The sequence below is a fragment of the Anarrhichthys ocellatus genome, unplaced genomic scaffold (assembly GCF_004355925.1).
Source record: "Anarrhichthys ocellatus isolate YVR2014 unplaced genomic scaffold, GSC_Weel_1.0 scaffold1, whole genome shotgun sequence".
Taxonomy (NCBI): domain Eukaryota; kingdom Metazoa; phylum Chordata; class Actinopteri; order Perciformes; family Anarhichadidae; genus Anarrhichthys; species Anarrhichthys ocellatus.
In genome coordinates, this window is record NW_022280031.1 from 17,787,698 (window position 1) to 17,815,461 (window position 27,764).

Genomic DNA, 27,764 nt, shown 5'->3' on the forward strand with positions numbered 1-27,764 from the left:
TTTGGGTCGTGGGTCGCGGCTTGTCATTAAGGGGTGATGGTGGGTCCCGCAGACAGACCAGTTGAGAACCACTGATTTAAACAACCTGTTGACAAATCTGGTATTAAAAACAATAAGTGGTGGTAGTTTGAACTGAAGGAGAAATGGAATATTCATAAATAGTTTCACAGTAAGAAGATGCTTTGACTGGTTTCCCCCCGAATCACAGAAAAAGTGTTTCTACATTGATTCCACATCCGAATAACTACAAATTCTCATTTGGTGAGTCGCTGACATTTTTTAAATTTATTTAATCGTATGAGTGAAATTGATCCAGGGAAACCATATCGTGAGACTGAAAAGCAAATATGTCTGTTATTGTTCACATTGGGTTTTTTAATTTTGTTTTGTGGGTTTATTGTGGATGTTGGTTAACCTTGTATCCTAGCATTTTCCTGGGCATCACGATTGGGTTACTGGAATAGAAGGGGTCAGTGTTTGGCGTTGCATGTCGACATGAGTGTTTGACAGTGTAGACGTGAAGGACTGAAGCCCTTTGACCTAAGAGATGTTAGAGTCCGTAAGGATAAATGTTATCTAGAGAAGGAGGACTGGTGCAAGGATGAGTGTTAGCGTTGTATGTTGCATGTTGTAGACCTTGGAGAGGGGTAGACGTTGTAAGCATTGGATTCCTTGGACCTAAGACTGGAATACTAGGGGTGAGCGTTTGGTGTCTGCCTTGGAGGTTGAATATCTTGGGGTTAGGCAGTAAGCGCTGGGTTCCCTTGACCTAAGAAGACGCCAGAGTCCGCAAGGATAAAGGTGGGCTAAGAGAAGGCTTAGACTGGGAGTCTAGAGCAATGGCTTTTATTCAGATTGTGCCAAAAACGAATCTAGAAACTCACTGTGACGACTAAAAATAATGTTTGGTTCTTCTTCGTGTTATGCGATGTTAATAAATGAAGGTACACAATGTTGTAGTTTCCTTAGCTATCACAACTGACCAAGTGTTGAATTTCAATAGATATCTGCTTTTGCATTCAAGTTTTCTTGAGACCTAAATTAAATGCTTGCTGGGAACATAATATGTTTTCCTGTTTTCTTTTGTACTATATAAATTACGATTTACTAGCTTTGGTTAAACAGGACAAAATGGCTGACATATTGTTTAGTAAGATTTTACTCTGTAGCAGCCTTTTATGAAGTGTGCTGCTGCGTCACACAGCGTCTCTGTACAAAGCAGTTTTTTTTTCTTCAAATTGAAGTTGACTGATAGGATGAATTTTTTTCCCAGGATGTGATTGGCCCATATTATTATGGCTTTCCTATAAATACTGTATTATAGCTGCTTTTTCCCTCTTTGCCTTCTTGTCTGAGGTAAGTGACTCATGTATTTAGCTAGCTAGCTAGCTTGCAGGCTCACAGATTAGCATTGTTCTTGTTGCAGTGTTCATTGCTGTGATATTACTCTGTGGATATGCTTACATTGTATATGTGAGGACATTTCTGTTAGCATTAGCTTCATAGGCCGCCGCTAGCTGCTGATAGTAATATTGAAGTCCAAGTGAATTAGAAGTCTTAAGCTTCTGTACTGTGACATATTCCCCTGAAACAGAATATTTGAGCGGTGTACAGTAACAACACAGATTTAGATTAAATCCTTTAATTAATTGTATTTAATTTAATTTGAGCGCTAAAAAGTGTTAATTTTGCCGCATGTCACGATAGCCTATGGTTAGGTAAAGTTAGAAAGATATTGAAAGATTCGGACTTCCCGGTACAATAAATCGTTAACGAAACGTTGCTAAAATACAAATGATACCTCCCTGTAACCGTAGTGAGGTAGACAACAAGCTACAACCTTAATTTAATTAAAACGGGCCGTCTTACGGGGTCCTCCGAGCTGGACAAACAGCATTAGTCTCAATGAGCGGCCGGCTGCGAGACGAGTGTGCAGGGACCTTCTACAAAGTGCAATGCGGAAAATACCTACTACAACAATATTCAATAGCTTCACTGTCATGCAATGTAATGTAACCAAAAACACTTAACACATCAATGGGCTCCTCCTTGTTGTACTACAACTGTTATTTTGAAAAAATATGATTTTGATTAATTTTAGTTCATTTGTATTGAAAATAATTTTCAATAACTTTACTGTTAATAAGTGGTGTGACCAAAATCACTTCACACATCAATGGGATCGTCTTTGTTGTACTACAACTCTTATTTTGATAAAATATGATTTTGATTAATTTTAGTTAATTTTTATTGAAAATAATTTTCAATTACTACAACAATATTCAATAGCTTCACTGTCATGCAATGTAATGTAACCACAATCACTTCATACATCAATGGGTTCCTTCTTGTTGTACTACAACTGTTATTTTGAAAAAATATGATTTTGATTAATTTTAGTTAATTTTTATTGAAAATAATTTTCAATAACTTTACTGTTAATAAGTGTAGCATGACCAAAATCACTTAATATATCAATGGGCTCCTCTTTGTTGTACTACAACTGTTATTTTGAAAAAATATGATTTTGATTAATTTTAGTTAATTTTTATTGAAAATAATATTCAATAACTTTACTGTTATAGTGTAGTGTGACCAAAATCACTTTTGACAGGTGCTGGGCGGACAGCCAGGACGAGGCTGCCGCACCGCACTAGGTTTTCAGGTTCTGAATGGCAGGCGCATCCCGTTGGTGCCAGACGCGAGCCGCGAGCGCACCCCGTCGTCAGGTCCGTAAATCCTCAGTACAGGCCGCGGGGCAACAACTCAGGGGTGGTGGGGGTAGAGGCGAGGCAACGCAATCCAACCGAAAAGGCCCAGACTAGAGGTTTGAACGCGGGCGCCCGAAGACGCATCCCCCGCCAGGCTATAGACGAGACCGGTTACTAGTTTCTTCGTGGAGAAAAAGGTACCATTGGAAAAGCTGGTGTCGGTGACAACAGACGGGGCTCCCGCGATGACGGACCGGCATGCAGGCTTCATTGCGCAATGCAAAAGTGACCCAGACTTCCCAAAATGTCTACATTACCACTGGATCATTCACCAGCAGGCACTATGTGCAAAAGTAACCGGCTTTAATCATGTGATGATACAAAAATATCAGAGATGTGATACCTCTGACTTTCAAATGTTGAAACAGATTAACAGAAATAAAAGTTGCATGTTTAAATATGTATGTGTAGCTATACCATCATTGTTGTGGAAATTATTGTTAATAATTATTGTGAGGAATAATTAACTGACATGTGATCAAACAGTCTCTTCACATATATTATTATTATTAAGGTGATCTGTGCAATTTTGTTATTCAGGAAGTTTGTATCAAATAAGTAGCCCTTCGTCCTACTCGGTACCCTTGAAGTAGCTCTCAGTCTAAAAAAGGTTGGTGACCCCTGGTATACAGTATGCACTCAACATTTGGTCGGGGCACCTTTTATATGAATTACTGCATCAATGCGGCGTGGCACGGAGGCGATGAGCCTGTGGCACTGCTGAGATGTTATGGAAGCCCAGGTTGCTTTGATAGGGGCCTTCAGCTCGTCTGCATTGTTGGTTCTGATGTCTCTCAACTTCCTCTTGACAATACCCCATAGATTCATAGTTTAGAGGCTGCATTGCCAACTTCTGCAACCCAAGGGTCATGGTGAAGGAGGCCCTGTGGGAAGGTTTGCTGGCTGAAGACATGGTGTGGGGAGCATTTGGGTGCCACCCCCACTTTGCCAAAGACTATTTAACTGTCCAGGAGAGCGACATACTGATGGCCATGCGGTATCCAAAAGCTGTGGCATTTGGTGAGATTGGCCTGGACTACTCCCACAAAAACTCAACCAACAAATGCAAGCAAAAACAGGTACGGTCTCGGTTGAATAAAACTTTGTAATACAGTAAGTAACTGTTTATCTTAAAAATGGCCTTTATCATTGGGAAGATGTCGGAAATATTTTTATGTGGAATGCAATAATAACTAGAAAATTCCTAAAGAAATTTTGACAGTGTGGCTTCTACTGCCCGAAGAAGTCGCAATATATAGCTACACACGCCGATGTTACCAGTAGTATCGTTGAGGTTCAATTGATATATCGCTTCTCTCTTTTCTGCATTTTAGATTCATAATCTTGGATTGAATCTTGTATTCGTGATGGACAGTCCACAAATGGCTCCCGTCATTTCTGTACTGGACATGTACATCTTTGTTTGAGAAGCCTTTGGAAATTATGGGAGCGTCAGCTCCCATAATTTCTGTACAAACCTCATTCTGTGCTTCATGTTTAGATACAGTTACTCTATGGGGCTTTTATTTTGAAAGGGTGGGACTGGGTGGGGGAGAGGAGACATATTCATAATGTTTGACACACAAACACAGAGGTTATTAAAAAAAGCTTTAATTTTCTTGGAAGTTGTAGGCTCTTCTTCTGTCTCCTTAGTGGGCCTTTCCCCTTTGCAAAGAAGCTCTCCAAAAGTTATTTACTCATTTTCGCTAGTTTGCGGACTTAATTTTTGAGGTAACGAATCACGTGACCGAGACGAGCTTCTTGACATGTGTCAGGAAGCACAGGCGGATGAAATTGCGAGAGAATCCGGTCATTTTTCAAAATGAAACTTCTTTCAGACTCTGATAATCAATAAAACGGAAATAATATAATATTTATTCTTTCTGTGCGGCCCGGTACCAAATGATCCATGGCCCGGTACCGGTCCGCGGCCCGGTGGTTGGGGACCACTGCTATAGACCATTACATCCTGTTGCAGAGACTAGAACATTATATTGGCATCAAAGGAACCGCACTGAACTGGTTTGGAGCCTATTTATTGTATCGATCTCAGTTTGTATATGTAAACAATGAAGACTCGATGAAGACCAACATCAGTTATGGAGTTCCACATGGTTCTGTGCTTGGACCAATCCTGTTCACCTTATATATGCTTCCTTTAGGCAATATTATCAGAAAACACTCTCTAAACCTTCATTGTTATGCAGATGATACTCAATTATATATATCTATCAAACCAGATGAAACTAATCGGCTTGCTGAACTGCAAGCATGTCTTAAGGACATAAAAACCTGGATGACCTGCAATTTTCTGATGTTAAACTCAGACAAAACTGAAGTTATTCTACTAGGCCCAGAACACCTCCGAAATCAGTTATCTAATGATATAGTTTCACTAGATGGCATTGCGCTGGCATCCAGCAGCACCGTAAAGAATCTTGGAGTTACCTTTGATCAGGATTTGTCTTTTAACTAATTTCTAGGACTGCCTTTTTTCACCTACGTAATATTTCAAAAATCAGGCACATCCTGTCTCAAAGCGATGCAGAGAAATTAGTTCATGCATTTGTTACCTCTAGACTAGATTACTGCAATTCCTTATTTTCAGGCTGCTCTAATAAGTCTCTTAAATCGCTCCAGCTGATTCAGAATGCTGCAGCTCGTGTACTAAGAAGAACTAAGAAAAGAGATCATATTACTCCTGTATTAGCTTCTCTGCACTGGCTCCCCGTAAAATCTAGAATAGAATTTAAAATCCTTTTACTTACCTACAAAGCCCGAATTGGTCAGGCACCATCATATCTTAAAGAGCTTATAGTACCATACTGCCCTAATAGAGAGCTGCGCTCCATTAATTCAGGGTTACTTGTGGTTCCTAGAGTCTTAAAAAGTAGGATGGGAGCCAGAGCCTTCAGTTATCAAGCACCACTGTTGTGGAACCAGCTTCCCGTTTCAGTCCGGGGGGCAGACACACTCACCACATTTAAGAGTAGGCTTAAGACTTTCCTTTTTGATAGTGCTTATAGTTAGGGCTGGCTCTGGTTTGCCTTGGACCGGCCCTTAGACAAACTGGTATAGGCAAAAACTACAGGGGGTCTTCCTAGGATACACTGAGCTCCTCTCTCCTCTTCTTCATCTCTTGTCTGTATGCATTGATGTCCCATTAATGCTCATTACTAACTTTACTTCTTCCCCGGAGTATTTGTGCTTTCTCGCCTCACAGGTTCCCATGACCACAGTTTTATCTGGACACTGGTCCTTCCACCAGCCATGGCCCTGCTGACACCTACTACGATCTTCATTATTGACATTAATAACCCTATTACCGATACCATTAGTGCACATTACTGACTTTGTCTCTTCCCCGGAGTCCTAGTGCTTTCTCTCCTCACAGGTTTCCATGGAGCATGGTTTCATCTGGACCCTGGTCCTTCCTCCTACCATGGCCCTGCTGATTCCAACTGCTAATATCATTTTTATTATGACTATTTCATATTACCGATACCATTAAATGCACATTATTGACCTGCTTCTTCACCAGTGTTTGTGCTTTCTCGCCTCACAGGTTCCTGTGTATCCGGGTTATACCTGGACCTGGTCTTGCCTCCTGCCGTGGTTCTGTCATACATTGAATGTGCTGTAATTACATTGAATGTGTTGTAATTCAGTTATCCTGTTCTACACGTGACATCTATTGCACTTCTGTCCATCCTGGGAGAGGGATCCCTCCTCTGTTGCTCTCCCTAAGGTTTCTTCCTCTTTTCTCCCTGTTAAAGGGGTTTTTTGGGGGAGTTTTTCCTCTTCTGATGTGAGGGTTCCGGGACAAGAGGATGTCAAATGTGTGCATATTGTAAAGCCCTCTGAGGCAAATTTGTAATTTGTGATTTTGGGCTATACAAAAATAAATTGAATTGAATTAAATTGAACTTTAGACCAGTTTTGAAGGTCTCTTCACCGGAGACCATAGACGTATTTTAAACGTGTTTTCAACGGAACGATGCTGACCTGGATATTACACAGTATTTACTTTATATTGTTTGTATATTGCTATAAGCCAAACAACAATGTTTTTACCGTGTTCTTATTAGCTAGTACATTACTTTGTTTTACGTTTTTCCTCCACGTTTAAACTGTGAACAGCCCCACTCGCTCTCCGTAGTGTATTTTACATGTGAAATGTCCTAACTACTCTATTTTATAACATTGGGCTACAGGGACAGTCCACAAAGAAAGTGTCTCCAACATTAACTAACACACATGTCTATTGATTTATGTCTGTTTACTGTTTACTGTACGTAACATGCTAACACTACAAGCTAACATGCTAACGCTACAATTGCTAGCAGCCTCGCCCGCATGGTGAGCATAACATGATATTAATGGTATGGTAATGGTATTTCGGTTTACAATATTGGAATAAAGTAGTTCAAGTACTTACAGAGTATGTCGTTAGCGTGAAGCCTCGTTTATTCCGTCAGCTCGTTCACTTCGCTCATCAACTCAGTAAGCGCTAGCTAGCTAGCTCAAATCGCTCAAGTCTTTCCAGCCGTCAGAGTTGTATTTTACGTGAACATACAGACATAATGTGCTCTGCTCTCATTACGATGTCCTGGGAGCTTCTTGTTGACAGCACACAGTCTATAGTTCCATATTTACTAAGTTTTGTATGAAACACGTCTTCGTGTAGACCACTTATCACCGGCCAGCGTAATATGATTTTGGAGAAATACGTTTAAAGTAACCAAAATCGCGTCTCTTTCAACCTACAACTGAACAAACCATCAATATTTTAAAACAAATTGGTGTTTTGTGACACGTTGATATTGTAACCATAATTTAGCCGGTTGAAAAGATGGTGAAAATAGGTCTAAGACGTTCAGACCCCATTTCAATGCGTTTTCAACCAGATATCAACGTTGAAATCCGGGTTAGTGCTCACTGGGGTTGATTAAACGTTCATGCTTAGACCAGATTTCAACATGATTTGCAATACTACAATTTTCCGTCCTCTACATTGTGCTAATAATAATATATCATCATTTTAGAGGCTTACTAAGAAACCACATCCACATTTATCTTTATTAAGCACAATATAAATATAAACAATGTACTTTATATAAAACCATAATCTCCTTTTCCTTCTTTAAATGTCGTTTTCAAAGCCACACAGGAGCCGGTTTCAGGAGATCTGCCATATTTTTTACGTGGAGATCTGTAAATAAAACAAGTATTAAAAAACATATTCACTTTTAGACCAGTTTTGAACCTCTTTGGAGAAATACGTTTAAAGTAACCAAAATCGCGTCTCTTTCAACCTACAACTGAACAAACCATCAATATTTTAAAACAAATTGGTGTTTTGTGACACGTTGATATTGTAACCGTAATTTAGCCGGTTGACAAGACGGTGAAAATAGGTCTAAGACGTTCAGACCCCATTTCAACGCGTTGTCAACCAGAAATCAACGTTGAAATCCTTTTCACCGGAGACCATAGACATCTTTTAAACATGTTTTCAACGGAACGATGCTGACCTGGATATTACACAGTATATTGTTTATATTGTCTATATTGCCATAAGCCAAACAACAATGTTTTGACCGTGTTCTTATTAGACATTATTTTGTTTTACTCACGTCCTCCACATTTAAACTGTGTACAGCCCCACTCGCTGTCCGTCGTGTATTTTACATGTGAAATGTCCTAAATACTCTATTTTATAACGTTGGGCTACAGGGACAGTCCACAAAGAAAGTGTCTCCAACATTAACTAACACACATGTCTATGTTTAGCTACTGTTCGTAAAATGCTAACGCTACATGCTAACACTACAAGCTAGCAGCCTTGCCCGCATGGTGAGCATAACATATTAGTGGTATGTAGGGGTGCAACGGATCACAAACCTCACGGTTCGGTTCGGATCACGGTTCTTGAGTCACGGTTCGGATCAACAAAGAAAAGGGGAGGAGACAAATATAACTTTGCTTTCCATTTATTAAAGATCTTCAACAACACTTAAAGAAAAGAACTATGGTCTATAGCCTTACATAAAAACAAAAAATATTGAAGATGTCCAATTTGAAACAAAATGAAATAAAAATATAACATTCAAGAACATTCAATTCTGTTAAGTTTAAGTGCAACATGAGGTATGTTGATATCCTCGTCCTTTGATCAATACTGAAAGAAAGAAACAGCCAGTGAGCTAGCTTCTACTGTTTCAACTGAACTGAACTGCTAGGCAACAACTTAGGTCTATGTTTACTTCCTGTCAGGTTATGTCATTCAAATACACAATAATGTTTACCATTATTTTCAAAAAGATGAGAATATCTACATTGCCTGGGGAGAGGGTAGACCTTTCTGTAGTGATATTACTATTGGGCCGGTCTAGCTTCCACTCTGATACTTCTGTCAGCACCTGCCCCAGGTCTGTGTCTGTGTGACTCTCACAGAGGGGGCGTGTCTGCAGCACCAGACTATGAATCTCCACTCCACCGTGATGAAAGCGGTCACAGTCTTTTCCTTCTCATAGAGGCCTGGAACAGCTTCACACTGAAGTGGGTGCGTGAGTGGATTTGGTATCGTGGCTCAAGCATTTTAACCAGATTTTGAAATCCTTCGTTTTCCACACCGGAGTGTCCCCCGTCGCTAACAGACGGGATGGTGGCTCTTCATATGTGTGGACATGCCGATGTATTGCCGTTATCGTATGTCTTTCTCTTTAAATAACGCCTACATACCGTAACGGTTTTGTCCACCACCCTTATCCGTCATTATAAATTACAGGGAAGACAAAATGCAAGTTCCTCCGCTCGCCATGACTTTCGCCGTTAAATGCTTTTAAGCTGCTCCGTTCACGTGAACACACTACTGCTTTATATCTGTTCACTGACACTCTGCATTAATATTCGGGGACTTGTTACTTGAAAAGGAACAGCAGCAGTAAAACTTTATTACACACTACGATAATTACACTGTAAAACAAAAAGAAAAAAAATACTCGATTGATCCACGGTTCACGAGTGATCCGAACCGTGAGGGGTGATCCGAACGGATCACGGATCGATCCGTGATCCGTTACACCACTAGTGGTATGGTAATGATATTTTGGTTTGCAATACTTGAATAAAGTAGTTCAAGCACTTACAGAGTATGTCGTTAGCGTGAAGCCTCGTTTATTCCGTCAGCTCGTTCACTTCGCTCATCAACTCAGTAAGAGCTAGCTAGCTCAAACCTGCCATCTTTCCATCCATCATCTAACTTAGAAAAATGCACAGAGTCCGTGCGCATGCGTGTTCCAGCAGTAAACACAGAGTCGTATTTTACGTGAATATACAGACAGAATGTGCTCTGCTCTCATTACGATGTCCTGGGAGCTTCTTGTTGACAGCACACAGTCTATAGTTCCATATTTACGAAGTTTTATATGAAACATTAAATGCGTTGAAATCACGACTTCGTGTAGACCACTTATCACCGGCCAGCGTAATATGATTTTGCAGAAATACATTTAAAGTAACCAAAATCGCGTCTCTTTCAACCTACAACTGAACAAACCATCAATATTTTAAAACAAATTGGTGTTTTGTGACACGTTGATATTGTAACCATAATTTAGCCAGTTGAAAAGACGGTCAAAATAGGTCTAAGACGGTCAGACCCCATTTCAACGCGTTTTCAACCAGAAGTCAACGTTGAAATCCGGGTTAGTGCTCACTGGGGTTGATTAAACATTCACGCTTAGACCAGATTTCAATGTGATTTGCAATACTACAATTTTCCGTCCTCTACATTGTTTTAATAATAATATATCATCATTTTAGAGGCTTACTAATAAATCACATTTACATTCATCAGTTGAAAGCCAGTATTGGAAATCACGTTGAAATCTGGTCTAAACGTGAACGTTGAATCAACGTCTTCAAATAGTCAGCTAAAAAACTTTCACTTTTCAACGTGTTTTTAACGTCAAAATGCTCTCAGATCAATATGTAGCAACTAAATACTTAATCATAGTAACACATCATCAGTTTCCACTTACAGGACAAAAGACCAAGTGACACAGGCAACAGTTCATTTGTATTTATTAAGCACAATATAAACAAAACAATGTTCTTTATATAAAACCATAATCTCTTTTTCCTTCTTTAAAAGTCGTTTTCAAAGCCACAGGAGCCGGTTTCAGGAGATCTGCCATATTTTCAAGCTGGACATATTAAAAAACATATTCACTGTTAGACCAGTTTTGAACATCTCTTCACCAGAGACCATAGACGTGTATTTTAAATGTGTTTTCAAGGCGTTATTATCGCGTTAACGCATTCATTAATTAACTCCGACAATTATTTTATAGCGCGTTAACGCATTTCTTTCCTAATGATTGACCAACACACTAGTAGTACGACTTCTCTAAAAAACACTTTAGGTTTAACACTTTGTATACAGTTATACATTAGAAAATCACATATTTCTCTCCGTTTTTCAGCTTGTCGTACAACTAGATGCCGTTTTAACTTCTTTTGTGCAGAAAACACCAACTATGGATGAAAATTGAGAAATTGAAAAACGCACCTGGTGTGTAAAAACGTGGGGGAGACGCATAAAACCGAACCTCGAAGCGCCTCCCTCCTGGTCTCTTTCTTGTTAAGATCTGTGTTGACCAGGTTATCTTTGACAAAAGATACACACAAAAGACGACTACATTTACAGAGATAAAAGTTCCTCATACTCACAATATCACAGTTATGCTTAATTTTTAACAGTGTGATCTGTGAAAAAGACAGTTGAGTGTATTACTATGGGATCAGAATAGTGGAAGTCAAATATCACACAGATAACTAATGACTAAACAAACCCTGACGTCTGTTCCCCAGTTGTCCCTGGCACCTCGTAGAGTCCCACAAATACCTCATGTGGCACAAGTTCTTTGTCCACATACCTTAGGCATATGGAGACTTGTTCTTTACCCTGGCCGGCGATGTTTGTGATATTCTGTGTAATTTTAGGCTTTTATACATAGCATGAAAGTCATTGATTTATTATTAAATTGTTTTTATATATTTTAAAATTTATTTTTCATATTACTATTATATATTTTATATTACATATAATATATTCTGTATATATATATATATATATATAAACGTCAAATTTCTAAAAAAAAAAAATTACACATGGTAGATAACAAATAAATAAATAATAATGATAAATTAATATAAATAAATAAAATAAAAGGAATGATTTGAAAATACTATACACTGTACATCCACCACATATACGTATATCCATCTGTATGTCTACTTTTCTCCTTTATCCTTATATATATATATTAGTGCTGGGCAAGTTAACGCGTTATCGCGTTAACGCATTCATTAATTAACGCCGACAATTATTTTATAGCGCGTTAACGCATTTTTTTCCCAAATGATTGACCAACACACTATACCAGTAGTATGACTTCTCTAAAAAACACTTTAGGTTTAACACTTTGTATACAGTTATACATCAGAAAATCACATGTTTCTCTCCGTTTTTCAGCTTGTCGTACAACTAGATGCAGTTTTAACTTCTTTTGCGCATAAAACACCAACTATGGATGAAAATTGAGAAATTGAAAAACGCACCTGGTGTGTGAGTCTCAGAGTCAACAGCGGCAGAGAATCCGCAACAAAGTGGAACTCATCTGGCTTGATGCTCTTGCAGCAGTTGGCTACGATGAGCAAAGCATCCCTCTGAGCCTTGATCCTGAAGTTCTCCAGGTAGAGGAGGCAGTCAGCGAGCCCACCCTGCAGGGGAAGAAATAACACGATGGCTGTATATAATTGTGGCTGTTGGGATGTTTTCAGATGGGATGTTTTCAGAGTGTGAAAAAAATCACTTACAGCCTGCAAAATTACTTTTCTGTGTTGCCCTGAAAGCATCTTTAGGGCAATCAGGGCCTGCTCTGCTACGACAATAAACTGGATCACCCGAAGCTGCACAGAAGAAGGTGAAACAAGGCATTAGCATGTCAAAAAAAGCCACCGTTGCGAATTAACAAGCGATAAGGGACAGACGGAGTGCACAGTGTCTCACCTGCTCCAGGAAGACAGGAATAGCATCGACTACCACAGCAGAGGATTGAGGGAGCGCGACCATCATGTACGTGAGTGCACAAGAGGGCACCACACTATTGACCGGGAATCCATAGAGTGTTTCCTCGTTGCCACTCTTCAGCAGCTGGCACATCTCATCGGCAGCTTGGAGCTGCTGAGACTCGTCACCTGTGGCCTGCGGGCCCTGCAGTAACTGCTGAGCATTGGAGCCTGTGGACAGCGGGGCAGAACGTTTCATCGGTTATTTACCAAATGTTAGGAACACCGATTTCAAGAGTACATCCGGGGTCCCAGGGGCCCAAAAAGATGAGGGGGGAGACCCTTGGCCTCCAGTAGGGCTATAGAGACAAAAACAGCAAAGTTTAGAGAGCAACTATACAAAAGCCAAAGCATTAAAGATCAGGAATACTCACTTTCTAGTATAGCTTGTAATCCTGATGGCCCATGATTGGAGGTCTCAGTCTTGGGGCCTGTGGTGGAGGAAGAGGAAGAGGTGGAGGCAGAGGAGGAAGAGTCCGTCACATTGTCTCTGGGCGGTGGGAGCGATTTGGGCTTCTTGGCAGGGGTCAGTGCAACGGTGGTAATTTGACCGGGAGCCTCGCTACGCTTAAGCCCACGGGCGCCTTCACTCTTTGACTGGTGGCCGGGTCTGAAAAAAAGAGCCTTGATGAGAAAACCCTAACTAATGTTCCCCACAAACCATGATAACAGCCTCTTATTTGAATTGGATGTATAATGGGGGGGTGGGAAAAAGGGCAGAGGGATGGCAGGCGAGACTCCAATAAAAACTGACTGGGTGTTAATATTTTTCATTTAGCCTGTCGGGGTCTATAGTTCCCAGTCTGTGGATCCATTTCCTCTCCGCTGCCTGCCACTGCCTGCTGCTCTCCAGGCCCACACTTTGGAGACCATGTGAGCCATGGAGTTTATAATGTGCATATAGGAGGCTCGTGCCATTCCCACTATTGATCATATAAAAGTGCTGCTTGATTCTAAGATGCAGTTCATTCTTTGTCTCCCCCACGTATAGTTTGTGGCAGGCCCTGCACCTGAGAGCATAAACCACATTGGAAGCTGTGGGTGGCAGGGCCTGCCCCAAGTTAAAACCGAGTCTACTCTGGGGGTTAAAAACGTGGGGGAGACGTATAAAACCGATCTCCGAACCGCGAAGCGCCTCCCTCCTGGTCTCTTTCTTGTTAAGATCTGTGTKGACCAGGTTATCTTTGACAAAAGATACACACAAAAGAYGACTACATTTACAGAGATAAAAGTTCCTCATACTCACAATATCACAGTTATGCTTAATTTTTAACAGTGTGATCTGTGAAAAAGACAGTTGAGTGTATTACTATGGGATCAGAATAGTGGAAGTCAAATATCACACAGATAACTAATGACTAAACAAACCCTGACGTCTGTTCCCCAGTTGTCCCTGGCACCTCGTAGAGTCCCACAAATACCTCATGTGGCACAAGTTCTTTGTCCACATACCTTAGGTTTATTTAGGATTATTATAATTTTATTTATTTTTATTTTTTGTGTGGCTCAAGGTGGAGCCAGGCCCCATGGCCCTCTATTGGCCAGCCGCCACTGGCCCAAAGAGTAAATACAGTTTGATATGAAAAACGGACCTATTTTGAAAACTTCAGATTTGTCCTTTAACATCATGAAAGCAACACAATAGAGTGGATCCGAATGAATAAAAGAGGACAAATGGGGAGAAACTATTATTTCCAATGCTTTTTATTTGTAAATGTTCCCCTTTTTGTGAACATAACATAAATTAGATATACTGTGTTGTTGTTTAATGACAATGAGAGCGTAGAACTCCAGAGTGGGGCCAAGACCTGTGCCGACCTGGAGGAAGATTAAAAGATTACGATCTCTTCTATAAAAAAAATAAAAGCATTTTATTGCACCAAAGTGCAAGTCATCATCCGGTTTTAACATAACAGATACCTCGTTCTCATATTGAATCTCCAACATTGCCATGGAGCTGCCCAGGTCCTGTAACACAGACTCCACCTCTTTGAGCAGCTTGTCGTGGTTTATCGTCCTCTGAACACAAGACAAGAGAGGAAAGACATTAAGTTTAAGAGCTGTCCTTAAAAACAAAAATAGGTACCATTTCAATAAGAAAAAGATCCCAACAATCATAAAAAGGCACAACGCAATTTTAATTCCATTTAGATACACAGTACAATAGATGGCTTCCAGTACAACTGTTCAATATAACACACAACATTGTACCTTCTCCCTGTGGAGACTTGCTGTAAGTCCGGTGCCCAGGAAAGCTGATGGTTTGAGCTCAGGGTTTGATTCCAGTATGTACTGCTTCGCTCTGTAGCGATTGAAGGCAGTTACGTACATAGAAAAACATCTGTCGGGTGTGAAAGGGGAAGAACGGACTACAACCAGAAATATTACATATCTTCATGTTACTTCCACAAACGCACAACAAAGTGACTACAAGTCACTGCCTTCCTCGTGTGATTCTTCAGGACAGAGACTTACATCGTACAAGTAGAACCAGTATCATAAACATAAAGGTGCTATGTTTACACTACACTGACTGTGGGTTGTCTAGTTGTCATCCTATACCCAGAAGTACTGTAAGCATTTCTGCGTTGAAAACACGTTTAAAATACGTTGACGTTGAAAACACGCTGACGTTGAAAACACATTTAAAATACGCTGACGTTGAAAACACAGCTAAAATACGCTGACGTTGAAAAAGTGGTTCAAAAATGAAAGTTTTTTCGCCGTCTATTTGAAGACGTTGATTAAACGTTCACGTTTATCCCAGATTTCAACGGGATTTGCAATATTGGCTTTCAACTGATAAATGTGGATGTGGTTTCTTAGTAAACCTGATTTTCAAAGTTCAAAGTTTCAAAGTTTGCTTTATTGTCATTTAAGATTTTACTGATCACTTTTAATGCACGTATGGGTCTGGTCCCAAGATATAAAGCAGAAATGTTGATCTCAAATGAGCTGGCTGGACTGGAGGCCTTAGATCCTCAGGTGGGGCCCACCTGGCTTTGGAACAACCTGCCTGAGTGTATAAGGCTTGCAGAATCAGTAATCTCCTTTAAATCACTTCTTAAAACCAATTTTTACAAACTGGCTTTCGTGTGATGTTGTCTTCTTATTGCTTTTATTTTGGTTTATTTCATTATTTTATTCTCGTTTGATTTGCTTTTCATTCTTTTTATGGCTTTCATTTTATTTTTCTTATTATTTGAATAATATGATTTTTTTTATTGTATTATCTATTGTACTGTTTTACCTCTGTTAAATTTGACCTTAGTTTGTCTTGTTTGTGTTTGGCTCACTGTTTGGCTTTCTGTTATATCACCGTGTGTACTGCTTTTGCTTTGCTTTGTCTGTCGAAGCACATTGTAAACTTTGTGAAGATATTATGAAAATAAAGTTATTATTATTAAATGTCTTCCAAGTGAAAGACTGTTTCGACTGCCATTGTGTGCATATCTTTGATATTCAACTTGTTATGAGTTGATAGACACCCAAAAAGATGGGAATATTGTTTCTTCCTAAAATATGATGAAATATAAAGATAAACAGTAGTCCCATGTGCCCAAAGAGTAAATACAGTTTGATATGAAAAACGGGCCTATTTTGAAAACTTCAGATTTGTCCTTTAACATCATGAAAGCAACACAATAGAGTGGATCCGAATGAATAAAAGAGGACAAATGGGGAGAAACTATTATTTCCAATGCTTTTTATTTGTAAATGTTCCCCTCAAAAGTTTCTCCTTCAATTTTTGTATGCTGGAATATTCAGGCAGCGACAAGTTATTAAAACAGGTCGTGACCGTTGGAAAGAACTCGCCAGGATCGTGTGTCGAATCGATTAATTTCTTCAGGATGGTCAGACGGGGTTTCAGGCTCCGGAAACCTGAGACACAAGAGCCAGATAACGGGCAATCCACTTATAAAAGGGCAATGCCAGATTCAGGTCCAGCTAGGAGAAGGAGCGAGAGGAGAGTGGTTTAGATAGTCAGTTCAAATGAAAACGTGCATGAAAATACAATGTTTTAAATGTTGAAAGATATATTAGGACCAATATTTGAAATAACAACAGTGTATTTGACTGCCAGCAGACACCTTGATGATGCCTGAAAGCTCTGACTGCAACAGATCTAAATAAGATTCATTTACTGCTGGATTTAAAGAACAGAAAATAGAGCTGCTTACCAATCTTAAGTCCATGATGGCTTTGGCCATCAGCATTCCTACGAAGCGGAACTTCATTTTGTCTCCTCGTGTGGTTGTCCTTCCGAAGGGAACAGGAAACAGTCCTTTGGAGTTGAACATGTACCCTGTTCCCTCTTGGTCTTCTGTTGGGGCAGAGACACAAGTATGGTCAGAATAAAATCACTATATACACACACTTATAAATGTGTATATAATGTTCAATTTAACACAAAACATTGTACCTTCTCACTGTGGAGATGTGCTTTGAGTCCAGGAAATCTGATGTTTGGAGCTCAGGGTTTGACTCCATTATGAACTGCTTCGCTCTGTAGCGATGCAAGGCAGTTACATATAAAAACATCTGTCGGGTGTGAAAGGGGAAGAAGGAAGAATGGACGAGAGAGAGAGCGAGAGAGAGAGAGAGAGAGAGCTCAATGAGCCAAGTCGGGATGTTCCCCGTCATGACGACCAGCGGGTCTTGCAGCTGATGGTTAGCTTTGGCGGTCAGCTTACGGTTGATGAACTCACTGGTAGGCATGATTTCCTTACAGACAGCATTCTGCAAAACAACCAGAAATATTACATATCTTCATGTTACTTCCACAAACGCACAACAAAGTGACTACAAGTCACTGCCTTCCTCGTGTGATTCTTCAGGACAGAGACTTGCGTCGTACAAGTAGAACCAGTATCTACTGATGGAGTGCAGGACCCTCAGCAGCAGTTTGACCTCTAAAGAAGGATTATCAAAGGTTATGGTCTCTGGACGCTCCAACGTGAGGTATGTTTCTAAGGGGTTAACGACACTGGGACACAAGCCATCAGGAAGAGACAGGAATTAACAGGAGTAAAGATTCAGACAAACGATCAGAAGCTGTGTGATCAAAACGTGCTTCCTTCACTACGAGATATTTAGGGTCCCACCATGCCACAGCTCATCCTGCATCTTGGCGTTGCGAGGCGAGGTTTTGGTGCGAGCACTCTGTGCTTGACCGCTCCTTCCAGCCACAGCGTCTTTGCTAGGAAGTAAGAAGGGACGTTATGTCTCTGAGCGCTTTGACGAGCATGTGACTCTCGGTATGAACATGTCAAGGAGGAAATGCACTGAGGCCAATAAGCATTTGCAATTCCAACTGTTGGCGAGTATACTGTATGTGTTAATCACCTACTGTGTACTCCCCACTGCACTGTAGAGTGTATATCAAAATAAATTGAAATAAATCTGCATGGCGAGGCACCACTAGCGTAAATGATGCGATACATTGTTTATATTTCTCTGACCCTTCAAGGACTGGCTAATGACATTCAGAAAACAAATCCTTGCTCTTCTGTTTTAAAAGTGGCGGTGAAGGTTAAGAAAGTTGGAAGATGCAAAACAGACACATTTAGAGGCAGAAGACATCGTCAAAGATGCATTTAAAAACACTTTTTAAACATATATCAAACCATACATTTTGGGCAAATCATGGCGCTTTACTCGGCACTTTGATGGGGAACTGCTTAACATGGCTCAGGTAGCTGTTCATGTTGTGCACCAGTGCCAGGTACGGGCCGTTCTCTGTCGGGTCCAGAAGACCTATAGGCTCCATTCCTTGAACCTGCAAACCAAACGAGAGAGGACCAAAATCAAATTCTGAATATCTAGACTGCCAAAGTCCATGAAACTCTTTAAAATGTATTCTAGTTCCTCACCGGACAGCCAGAGAACACATGGAGGAACCTCTTGAGCTGCACGTCGCGGCTCAGCAAGTCCCTGTCGGTGTTGGAGGTGAGGTAGACCAGGAGCTGTTTCACCAGCCCGCTGTGCTCGATCTCAAAAGACGACAAGTCAGATACAGTACTGGATATCTCCACCAGGCACTCCAAACCACCGTCAACCTGGGAAAACAAGACGAATCGTCAGATAAATGTGTCAGTGCTGGCGTCATTAGTATCCATCTCTCTCTTAGGATTTCTATCAGGTTTAACAATTTCAACTTAAAGGACAACATCTAAAACAACCATACATATCCTTAAGTTTGTAGTGAATGTTATTATCTTGTGCGTGGATGTGTTACCTGCAGGTTGAGCTGCTCAGTGGCTGTGCAAAGTCTCTGGAGTACATTCAGTGGAGGGTTGCTGCCATCCACATTTTCAGCGTTGAAGTAGCTCTCCACAAACGTACTCGCCTGTTTTTTGATCCAGGCTTTTATTTTGTCTCTACAAACCCAAAAACAATTCACCGATTACATACAGTAAACACATATTACCCTCATAATCACTGGCACTTAACACTGCAAGAAAAAGAGCACAATTTGAACTAGAATAAAACTAAAATTGCAAAAAGCTTAATAATTCAAAATGTTGAAAGATTACAAATATGAAGTCATATGTAGCTGAAAGTATGAGAAGAAGAAGGCTTTGAAAGTTGAAGAAGTTTAACAGTATTTGAAGATTTTCTCCATAGAGATCCCATTCAAAAGAAAATTGCAAATAGCTTAATATTTCAAAGAATTTAAAGATTACAAATATGAAGTCATTTCACCCCTCTCCTGAAAGAGCTGAACATTTTGATATTCGAATTGTTTCTGTGGCTTAAACAATGTCAGCAGTAGTGATATTTGTAATGGTAGTACTAGAAGTTATCGTTGTAGTAGAAGTATTATTAGTAGTAGAAGTATTAGTAGCATTAGAATAAGTAGTAGTAGTAGCAATAGTGATATTTGTAATAGTAGTAGAAGTTGTAGTTGTAGTAGAAGTATTAGTATTTAGAAGAAGTAGTAGAAGTAGTAGTAGTAGTAGTAATAGCTGTAGTAGTGGTCGTAGTATTTAATATAACAACAGTAGTAGTAATAGTAATGGCAGTATTTGAAGTAGCAGTAATAGTAGTAGTAGTACTAGCAGTCGTACAAATAGCTGTAGTAATATTAGTACTGGTAGTAGCATGAATAGCAGTTCTAGTATAAGTAATAGTAATAGTAGTAGTGGTAGTAACAGCAGTAGTGGTAGTAATAATATTGATGGTGGCAGTAATAGCAGTAGTAGTAATAGTAGGTACAGCAAAAGTTGTAGTGTAAGTAGTAGTAGTAGTAGCAGCAGTATTAGTAATACTAGAAATATTAGCAGCAGTAGTAGTAATTGTCGCAGTATTAGTAAGAGCATTCATTATTTCAACAAAAAAGCCTAATTTTGAGCTTAATGTATAGTTAATCCATGAGGCTTTTATTTTGAAAGGGTGGGACTGGGTGGGGGAGAGAGGGGGAGAGGAGACATAATCGTAATGTTTGACACACATAAACAGTTTATTAAATGACAGGCTTCATCACAAGCATTTCAGTTAGAATTAACTCTTTGGGGCTTTTATTTTGAAATGGGGTGGGGGGGGAAGGGAAGACGATGCAGAATCATAATGTTAGATAAACATAAACAGGTTATTAAATGACAGGCTTCATCACAAGCATTTCAGTTAGAATTCATGTTGTGGGGCTTTTATTTTAAAATGGGGTGGGGGGGGGGGGGGGCCTGTAAAAAGCTGTAAGACCTGAATTACAGAGAGAGAGACACACAGAGAGAGAGAGACACACGGAGAGAGAGAGAGAGGGAGAGGGAGAGAGAGAGACATACAGAGAGAGAGAGAGAGGAGTGCGTGTGTGTCTGTGAGTCTGTGTTTATCAACATCACTAATGACCTTAATCAGAAACACCTGTGTCCTTTCAGCCTTTTCATGGAGATAAAACAGGGAAACACCTCTCAAACAAATCCTCAAAACTCACATAACCGTAGCTCCTATTGCTCCGATATTAATAAATGAGAGGAAGGATGAGTTGAAGAACAGATCCTGTAAAAATTGTGTCTGTAGTGTAAAAAATGTGGCTGAACTGGCGATCTAGAAATGGGGTACCGTGTTCTGTGGAAGATGTATTTGAAGCAAAATTTAACATTGGTCTCTATGGAGCAGAAAGTTGGTTTTCCTCTCAATTACAGGCTTCTGTGTCAAATGTGTAAATCTGTGGGATTCCACAGTCATTTGTCTACGACAAGGACAAGATTAGCTACTTTTAAATCCAGAAATTATGCATGAAGAGTGAAGATTGTGGACACAGTGGCAAAAGACAAATCTTTTTTTCACAAGAATCTCAAGCTGCTCTTCACTCTAACGGTGACATCACGCACTCTAAGCTCCGCAATACACACCCATTATAAAGTCAGAAAAGGACTTAAAAAGTCATAAAAGTTAAATTGCTGCAGTTCAACAAGTCTAAAAGATATCAAAAAGCTGAATCATGTGGCAATAGCTCAGGGTTTTCTCAACATTTTAAAGTTGAAATGGTGTCTGTAGCTGAAAGTATGAGGAAGTAGAAGGATTTGAAAGTTGAAGAGGATTTGAACATTTTCTCCATAGAAACCCATTCAAAAATAAATGTGCAAAAAGCTTAATAATTCAAAAAGTCTAAAGGTTAGAAATATGAAAAGTCATAGCACCCCTCTGCTGAAAGAGCTGAACATTTTGATAGTTGAACGGTTTCTGTAGCTTAAAAAATGTGGAAGGAGATAAGTAGCAAAATACGGGCGGAAGAAATATAAGAAGTTTAATAAAGAGAAACAGGATAACAATAGTTGGAATGCTTAACAGCATTCCAGCAATAAAGAGAAACAGGATAACAATTGTTGGAATGCTTAACAGCATTCCAACAATAACACTGGAGTGGAAACTGTCATCATCGTACCTGTTATTAGAAATTGAGTCCTTGGGCGAGCTAGTGACTCGAAAGCTCTCCGAATCGGACAGGTTCACCTGGTGCATCAGACCTGGAAGAGAAAGCAGAGGGACAGAAATTGTATAAATCCTTCAAAACAATAGCACAATACACAGCAACACAGTGTTTGCCTTAGGATGGAGTTGTAGCAGCGGAGGTGAGTCTTCTGCACCTTCAAAGCATGTTTGTCATGTATCTGTAACTAATGTAATGTATAGGATAGGCATTTGAGTTTTTCATTGGATTATACGCTACCTTCTCTTCTACAAGAGACAATGAAGACATCCGGCAGCTTCTGCATCAGGATCTCAGCCATCTGAAGAGAACCCACTACAATCTTCAGGTCCTGGCTGGATAGCATGGAGACAATGTGACTGTAGTAATAAAAAATATAGATTGAAGTCAAGTTACTTTCAACTCAAAGACTTACACCAGTAATTTCCTAGTGCCTTAGAAATACTACAAGGTTATTAACTTCATTTAAGGCAACCTTCTGAGCATGTTTTAATGTCAATGTTAACAGTAATCCATCAGTGAACGGATACCTGGACACGGCATGGTTCCTCAGCACATCCTTCAGCAGCTCTGCGTCAGCAAAGTAGATGATCTGAGCATTGTTCTAAGGCACTTGTGTCTGACAGCAAGGCCGGCCAACGAGCTGTACACCTCATACAAGACCCCAAACAGGGTTTCGATAAAGCGCTTTGCCAGCTCAGGGTCCTCCTCCATCGACTGGGCTCGTGCATCCTCTGGAGAAAGACAGCGAACAGGTCAGGCTCATCTCCTCAACCACACAGAATTTGGTGACACAATTCCACTGACTTGCACGCAGTAAATGTATGGTGATTATAAAACATCATGATCATAAAATCACAACTAATTACTGTAATTAACAATGCATTCCTCTTATTTTATCACATACTGCTATGCACTGTCATCTTCACACAAATGCTATTTGAAAAGGTCTGTATTACCTGTATCGGGGTTGGCAAGAGGATAGGGTTTCCTCTGGATACCAAGTGCTTTTCCTGTGTCTACATTAATCTGCTGCATAGACTTCAGGTTGAAAGTGCTCACACAGTCCCGGTTTGACAAGCTGATCTCATCCTCCCCGCTCTGGTGTGCTGTCTGCAGAGCAAGGTAATCACCACCCAACATCAGTTTTCCACACGGGGAAGCCCCAAATATCTGTGTGTGTAAATGTATTGAGAGAGGATGACGCACTGTAAATAAGACTGGATGTTGTCAAGTAGTGTGATGCAACATTTTAATTGATTAAATCCATTATTCATCAGTCAGATAATTAACTTGTAATGTGACGAGGTCCAGAATGACTGACCAAAAATACTGATGATGATTGAAATACAACATATCACTATGTATATCTCCAGTTATTATGATTTCATATTATTAATACAGAATGTGGGTGATGCACTCATACCTCAATGCTACGGCTAACAATGCAGTTGTAATTTTGCCACAATCCAAGGTCATCCCTCCACTGCCAGATCGCTCCATCCGTCGTCTTCAGCATCAAATCCAGTGCAAAGATGCCCTCTCTGGGCAGGCAGGGCATCAGCTCGCTGGAAGAAGAAGAGCGGTTTGAGAAGGCTACGACATTTTATCTAATTCAGTTTAACCGTCATGCAAATTGCTATATTTTTGCCGTATTGCCCTGCATGATCTTAACCCTTAACATACTGAAAAGAAGTCAGGCTAATAGATGTTACCATATGAGTGAGGTGAGTTCAAAAAGCTCCTCCGGGCTCCGGGGTACCAGGTTAATATGTTCCTTGCAGGACCTCTTTGATGCACCACACAAAAGGAAACGTAGAGTTTCTATGACGTCTGTGAGAAAAAGGAAACATCAAAAATATGTCTGTATAACCTGCATAATATATCTCATTAAGTATGTCAAGTCTAAACATTACAATAACAAACTACATACTGTAGTACTATTCAATATTTAACATTAAACTGGCTGACAGTCCACTGATGTGAAGACACACGCTGCAAGTAATAGGGGGGCTGTTGTAACAAAATGTCAACTGTTTGGAGACCCTTCACTTAATAAGGCTCAACCATTTATTTTTTAACCTACAATTGACGTTCATTTTTAGTTAATTCAAATGCCAGCTCCGTTTGTCTGTGTAAAACATACCAGTGATGAAGCAAGTTGACTGCAGAGGGAGCGGTCAAAGACACTTTCAAAGGTGTTTGAATAATTCTTATTGTCTCTACCAGAGGATTTGTTGTCATTTTAAATGAATGTTTTTGTGACAGCAGTAATGTCCCCCTGCAGAGACAGTCATAGAATCTCTTTTTCAAATATTAAAGATTTGCTTGTCAGAGATGACACTCTGGGGTTGATGTCCTCTGATTGTCCCTCTGTGATGATGTCCATTGTCCACACGTCCTCCTCCCTCTGAACCCGGTTCATTGATCTTAAATGTCCGCCTCTATTGTACGTCCTTTGTCATCGCTTTTCGTGGCTTGCACAGGGTTTGCATGGTTGTTTGTGTGTGTGTGTGTGTGTGTGAGCGACTGAGAGATTGAGGTGTTCGTGCAGCAGTGGCTCAAGGTTAAAGACAAAAGCACTGGAAATGTCTTGGGGGGAGCTAAGTGGAGCGTAAGCCAATGGGAAGTGGAACAGTGGGAGTCGCGAGAATCTCGGTGCCCCCCCCCACAGGAACGAGGAAACGAGAACGAGCCGGTAACCAAGACAAGACTGGGTACTAAAAAAAAAGGGGGTGGAAGAAAAGGTTTAGAGAGACTTATTCAGAAACATGAGGAGAAACTGACTTTAAAATGAAATATTAGACATAAAGAGAAGTAAACAGACTTCATCGTTGTCTTTAAGAATGTCCTGCAGTTTACTAGTGTTGCATACACTTTGATTAGAGTTACCCAGTCAGCATTGATTCAAATAGTTCATGCTTCGGCTCAAAAAAAATGCCAGTGCCACCTCTGTTTTTCTAGAAGTAGAACTGGGGTGGCAGGTTTGCCTCTCTGGAGACTGTGGAAACCGACATGACGGAGGGAGGAAGCTGACTTTGTTTTTGTTTGCTTGCATTTGGGTTTGATTGGACTGGATGTGGGGTGGTGGGGTTTGGGCTGGTACACAGACTTTATTAAAAATCTTTATTGCAGGTTCGTGCAGCACTTTCGCAGGCTGGGAAGTATTGTAGGTGGAGGGAACAGAGAGAAGGTCTCACCTGGCTACATGTGTGGAAGGAAAGAGAGTCCGTTCAGCACTGACTTGGTACTTTTAAAGGTTTAAAGGTCAGAAGACATCTCATCTAGGTTAAAACTGAGGTACACTTGGCTAAGAGAGGGATCTAGATTACATGGTTCAATTTAATTATTATATTTCAATCAGCGGGACTAGTGATTATAGTTATCTTTGGATAACATACCAACTACAGAGTGCTGCAGAAATGAGTCAGAATTTGACTCATTTCTCAAAGTCGATGTGTTTTAGTTTAGATGTCTGAAATAATGTGTTTCACACGAGCTGAATAGATTTTAACGTTTAGTTCTACAATATGAAATAGGTCCTTAAATTAATTTAGAAGCTTCTACATGTCTTAAAAAGAGTGTAAATGAGATGACTAAGCGTCGTCACTAGAACACTAGTCCTCCTGTAGCTTAGTGGTGGAGACGTGAAGTCATGTGACCGTGGTGGAGTTCCTTTATAGACTAACGTTAGCTTTTTACTTTTCACTTCAAGATTATCTTGATGAACAATTTTGTTAAAATATTGCAGATCATAATTTGAAACTGTTAAGTTGCTTGTCTTGTTGCTTGTTTGTTTGTAAAGTCCAAAACAGAAACAAAAAGATATTTAATTAACAATGTTATGAAATTGAGAAAAGCAGCAAAGCCCGACATTAAAGAAGCTGGAAACAGGACATGTTTGCTTATTTTAAATGAGTTGTGGATTGTGAGTATTGCTGTCTAAACCTGCTGTTTATTCTGTTAACGTCGGTGTGATGAGAACTACACATCAACTGTAGTTAACTACTGTTTATCTAAAAAACAATGTATATCTCAGTGTTAAAGTGTCTAGTTGTCGTTTGACCTGCAAAGCATCAAATCAGTGCTCTCTGAATGTGAGAGGGGTTTAATGGACATTGTGGAAGTTTTAGTGTGAATCTCAGCTGATTTAGACTTCCTTCTTGTTTGTGTTTCATTTACACCGACACTCTCAGCTCTCTATCGGCTTTATATCACTGTTCCAATCCTCTTCACAGGCAGAACCCTCCATCTCCTTCCTCCTTTCTTCTCCCACCTTTCTCCCTCGCTGTCACTTTCCAACTGACAGACAAGCAAAGCTAATCCCGCCTCCCCTGGCCCCGCTCCCCTCCAGGCTCAGATTTCTTCGGACATCGATTAAATGAACCGTGCTCACCGAGCCGTCTTAGCCGAGCTTATCCCCTCTCTCAAGCTCTTATATCCCACCTATGTTTAACTCAAGCCAGGCTTAGGAAAAGCCAGAAAAGGGGTCTTGGCTTGTCTCCTCCCTCATAGTTTATCCGGGAGGGTTGCACCGCCGTGTAGAGATTTACCGAGTGTTATCGCAGTTCATGGTTGTGATAAAGAAGTAAAAGCAGTTCAAGTTATTTCAGAAGTACATTTTAAGTATATGTTCAGACCTAGCAGCATTAACTCTCATAGCTCTGTAGACTCGTACCAAAAACAGCTGGAACATGAACTCAGAATAGATTTCTGTTGTTTTCCATATGGAAATATACTTTGTAATTTTCCCCCTCTCTTGGGGATTCTGCATGAGTGTCCTCTGGCAGTTCTTAGCACAAACACCCATCAACATGAGGGCCATGTAATAAGCTCAGCCCTCATCCACATGTATCTCCCGACTGGACATGTGTCCTCTGTCAGTCGCTGTGTGGCTAACCCCTGACCTGCTTTAATTCACCGTCGCTGCTGCTTGAGGCCATCTTGTCCCAGTTTTTTAAGGCCTGAGTCACCGTTATGTCTCTCAGCCGGTGTCCCTGGCTTGTGTGACAATGCACCGCAGAGAATCATTGCTGCCTGATACATCTTTGAAATGAAAAGTGCTTTGACATCATTGCTGTAGAACGTTGTTTGTCAGCATTCTTTCAAGTAAGAGTCGCTGATGTTCTGCATCAGCTAATGGGGATCCAAATAAAACCCTCATCCTTGTAGGGAGAAGTTAAGATAGTGCTGTTAGGGATTTTAAAGATTCACTTCATCCACATTTCTGCACAGCCACAGTGGTATCTAACCACGTAGATAGTTTTTGATTTGTCTGCTGAAATGTTGTTTTGAATGCTAATTTGTGCTATTTAGTGCCATATATAGTAACAGCGTCTCTGTGTAGTCAACAACTGTCAAATCAAATAAAGAAAGTACACATCAATTATATTTTAACAATTATTATTCTCAGTTTTCCAATTTAACTGTATGGATTATAAATAATACGTAGAAATACATAAATAAATGTTCTCTCATTTCAAGTAAAATAATGGCTCCATCTAAAAATAAAAGGGTGAGAGTTAACCCTAACCCTTTTACACATCATTTTTGTAGTTAAACTGTTGAAGTATACGGCTGTGAAAATACGTAACTATAAAGATAGCTACCTAAATACAGTAAATCATCTGAATCTTGGTATAATACTGGCTGCATTTATTGGAGGTTGTTTTAAATGTCTGTTAGATCAAATGTATTAAGAGTCCATTTAGATGTACAGAATTATCACATGGCATTTCTGCTTCTGTTCATAACCACATCTTGGCCAGATGAATGTAATGTCAACCTTTATATTCCAGATGAGATGTTAGCACAGAGCTCACTCACTTTAACTCGCTAAAGGAGGAGACAGGCCGAGGAGAAAGTTTGTTGTTAAAGCAACAGTTTGACTTTGTTAAGTACTGTCTTTGCTCTGTACTGTATTT

General features: G+C 40.1%; 1 protein-coding gene across 1 annotated transcript; it reads right to left on the reverse strand.

Moving 5' to 3' along the window:
- Positions 1–1,865: 1,865 nt before the first annotated feature.
- On the reverse strand, positions 1,866–24,265 carry LOC116384950 (E3 ubiquitin-protein ligase TRIP12-like). The gene is given in 22 exon segments (XM_031850047.1): positions 1,866–1,943; positions 12,399–12,560; positions 12,672–12,749; positions 12,850–13,079; positions 13,283–13,518; positions 13,919–14,090; positions 14,663–14,726; positions 14,829–14,927; positions 17,325–17,648; positions 17,760–17,913; positions 18,016–18,130; positions 18,567–18,687; positions 18,782–18,967; positions 19,147–19,288; positions 21,796–21,877; positions 22,081–22,199; positions 22,371–22,431; positions 22,434–22,574; positions 22,800–22,953; positions 23,267–23,408; positions 23,556–23,673; positions 24,169–24,265. Coding segments are annotated over 22 exon segments (3,075 nt in total).
- Between the last annotated feature and the right edge of the window lie 3,499 nt (positions 24,266–27,764).